General features: G+C 42.9%; 1 protein-coding gene across 1 annotated transcript in view; it reads left to right on the top strand.

Annotated features, from left to right (window-relative positions):
- The window catches only part of RHBDL3 (rhomboid, veinlet-like 3 (Drosophila)), a 53,193-nt gene that overhangs the window by 46,011 nt on the left and 4,478 nt on the right, over positions 1-2,704 (top strand). The window contains exon 5 of the mRNA XM_010002782.1: positions 668-780. Coding sequence (XP_010001084.1) covers positions 668-780 — 113 coding nt within the window. The remainder of the gene's footprint in view (positions 1-667; positions 781-2,704) is intronic.

Raw genomic sequence — 2,704 nt, forward strand, 5'->3', positions numbered from 1 at the left:
TGACTGTGATAGGAAGAAGGGCAGGTGAACAGAGAGTTGCAGTGAATGCTGTCTCACTGGACACTTAACCAGAGATTAAATGGTCCTCTGCTTCCTGTTCTGGCCGTGATCACATTGAAGCAGACACAGCAGAACAGAGTGAGGGTCAGATGGCTCAAACAGTAAAGCAGCATGATGTGTCACAAGGAAATGGCAACTGTCTTAGGACTGCCAGACTTACCTTTCTCTTGATTTAATATCCGTGCTCCATCTCGGCACTGTAACATGGGCAGGGAAGGGCTGTATCATTAGGAGGGGAGAAGAGCAGGTCAATTTTCAGGCTTCTGTTCCAGGCTCTGCTGCCATCTTGCTTCTTTTTGGACAAATAATTTAACTTCTCCAAACCCTCCATTAAAGAAACCAAATAAAACTCACTAAGACCAGAGCATGCTACAAAGTCTTTGGCTGAAAATGGCTGGGTGGATATGAAAAAGATAATGAGCAGCATGAAACTTGCAACTTTCAGTCTGTTTTTTTTTTCAGGAACTATTGTTTTTCCCAGTGTTACAATCTACTTTTGTGAAACAGGAGCTATTTGATTTCCTTACCAAAATATTTCTGTCTCAAGGATAGAGAAGGGAAACATGGACTTAGAAAAGAGGACAACTGTTGTTTTTCCTTGCTACAGGATAGAACACCTTGGACTCAATGTTGTTCTTCAGCTTTTGGTTGGGATTCCCCTGGAAATGGTGCACGGAGCTGCAAGGATCAGTTTTGTGTACATTGCTGGAGTTGTGGCAGGTAGGTGACACCTGGATGCCCCAGATGGAGAAGCATCTGGAAATGGTCTGTGCTGACTTTAGTGTAGGACAAATGTTTTGTGACATTTGGGTATAGGAGAAGAGCAGTCTCTGATCTCTACATTCAGGTTCTTTTGGAGGCTGTAAATGGGAAATATGCTACAACTTGGCATCTAACTAGCCATAGGCTCTGTTTTTAGGACACCTGATTAAAAAGCACCAACCACCTGTTACTTTAAAATAGCCTTGATTTAGGTGGTCTTCCTGAATGTGAAGGTCATGCTGTTCCTCTCCTCTTGTGTCCCACAGAGGTCTAGAAGAAAGGTGGGCATCACAGGCATCCTTGCATGAAGAGTCTTTTTGTTTTTCCAGGTCCTGTACCAGTTCCTCCTCCATTTGTCCTGTGCTGTCTGCTTTCTACAGCCTGAGTAAGCAAGAAGTATTTGGTTGTAGGTTGTGAGCAGTGCACAGAAATTTGGAAATTCATTTAATCATTAAGATATGGGGTTTGATTGATTTTTAGTTTGTGCAGTATTGCCTTTATTTAGCATTTCCAGCAGTTTGCAAGTGATGGAAGTTAGCTGACAATAGATCAACATCTAACTAAAACAGAGTAGTGTGAGAGCAGCCAAGGGCTTCACAGAGGAGCTCAGGCAACAATTGACTGTATTAGTTCAAGATTTATGGTGATTTTTTTTCCAGCTACATGATTGTAGTTTTCCATGATGAACAGATAAAACCTTTTGTAAAATGGGCTGCATTGGGTACTAATAAATCTGGCATTCCAGGAGAGAGACTGTGGAAAGAATAATGGGACAAGGTTACAGGACTAAGCATGGTACAAAGACCATGCTGTTTGAGGAAGGAGTTAGCAGACAAGCTCCACCACTCCTTGCCTGTTATTTTAATAAGCACTAAAGTGGTCCCCAATCTGCAACTTTGAGGCACAAGCTTTTCTACATAGATCCTTCTACCAAACCTGGCCCTTTATTTCTCCATAAGGAAATGCACATAGCACACCTGTGCCAGGTCAGCAGAACAAGTGAGCATTGACTCTGCTGCAGTTGAGCCCAGACAAGCACTGGGAATTGCAGCTGCCCTTCAGGTTCGTGTAGTCATGGACTCATTGGCAGGGTCTGCAGGGCCAGAGGAAGGTTTTACACAGCATTGGGGCTGGGCTCAAGACCCAGAGCTCTGCAGGCTTGCACCAGTGAGACTCACTATCCCTACTAGCATTACTGATTAATTTTTGCTGCACAAATGATCCCATTTTTTCTCAGACAAGTTGCCACATCCTCGTGGTGGTCTTGCCTTTCATGCCCTGTGACCTATAAATGGTGAAACAAAGTGCCAAATGGAAAGGGAAAACTTACCTTCTCAGTGCAGGAGGGAACTACAGATGTGACTGGACAGTCCCACACAGACAAAACATCCCATGATGATCCCCTCAGCTGTTTGAGTTGTCATCTAATTATTAAATATGCTTTATTTTTTGACATGTGCAGGGGGAGGGGGAAAGAGGCATATTTGTGTTGAAGGATAACACAGCTCCTAAGCAATCGGAAACAAACAGTATAGGGCAGACAGGGCCATAATATTCACTCCTTACTTTTATATTTTTTTTCTTATTTGTCAGGCTTCACTAAGAAGACATTTTGAGACTGAGAATGAGAGACTGAAGTTAAATGCTCAGTGCAGTGTCTGAAGACTTAACTGCGAATTCTTATTACTCTTTTCTTAACTTATCATGAACTTTTTCCTTAATGGCAGTGCTTAAGAGCTGAGAATTCCCAGGGCCATACAGTGAAGGAAGGAGGTATCATCAGAGTTGGATCGTTGTACCTCAGCACTTTCTTGACCCAGAATCAGCCAAGCAATTAGCAAAGAAGTTTGTTAGATTCTGTACTACCAAAGGCTCTCTCAAG

Source organism: Chaetura pelagica, unplaced genomic scaffold (genome assembly GCF_000747805.2).
Source record: "Chaetura pelagica isolate M959 unplaced genomic scaffold, ChaPel_1.0 scaffold47, whole genome shotgun sequence".
Lineage (NCBI taxonomy): Eukaryota > Metazoa > Chordata > Aves > Apodiformes > Apodidae > Chaetura > Chaetura pelagica.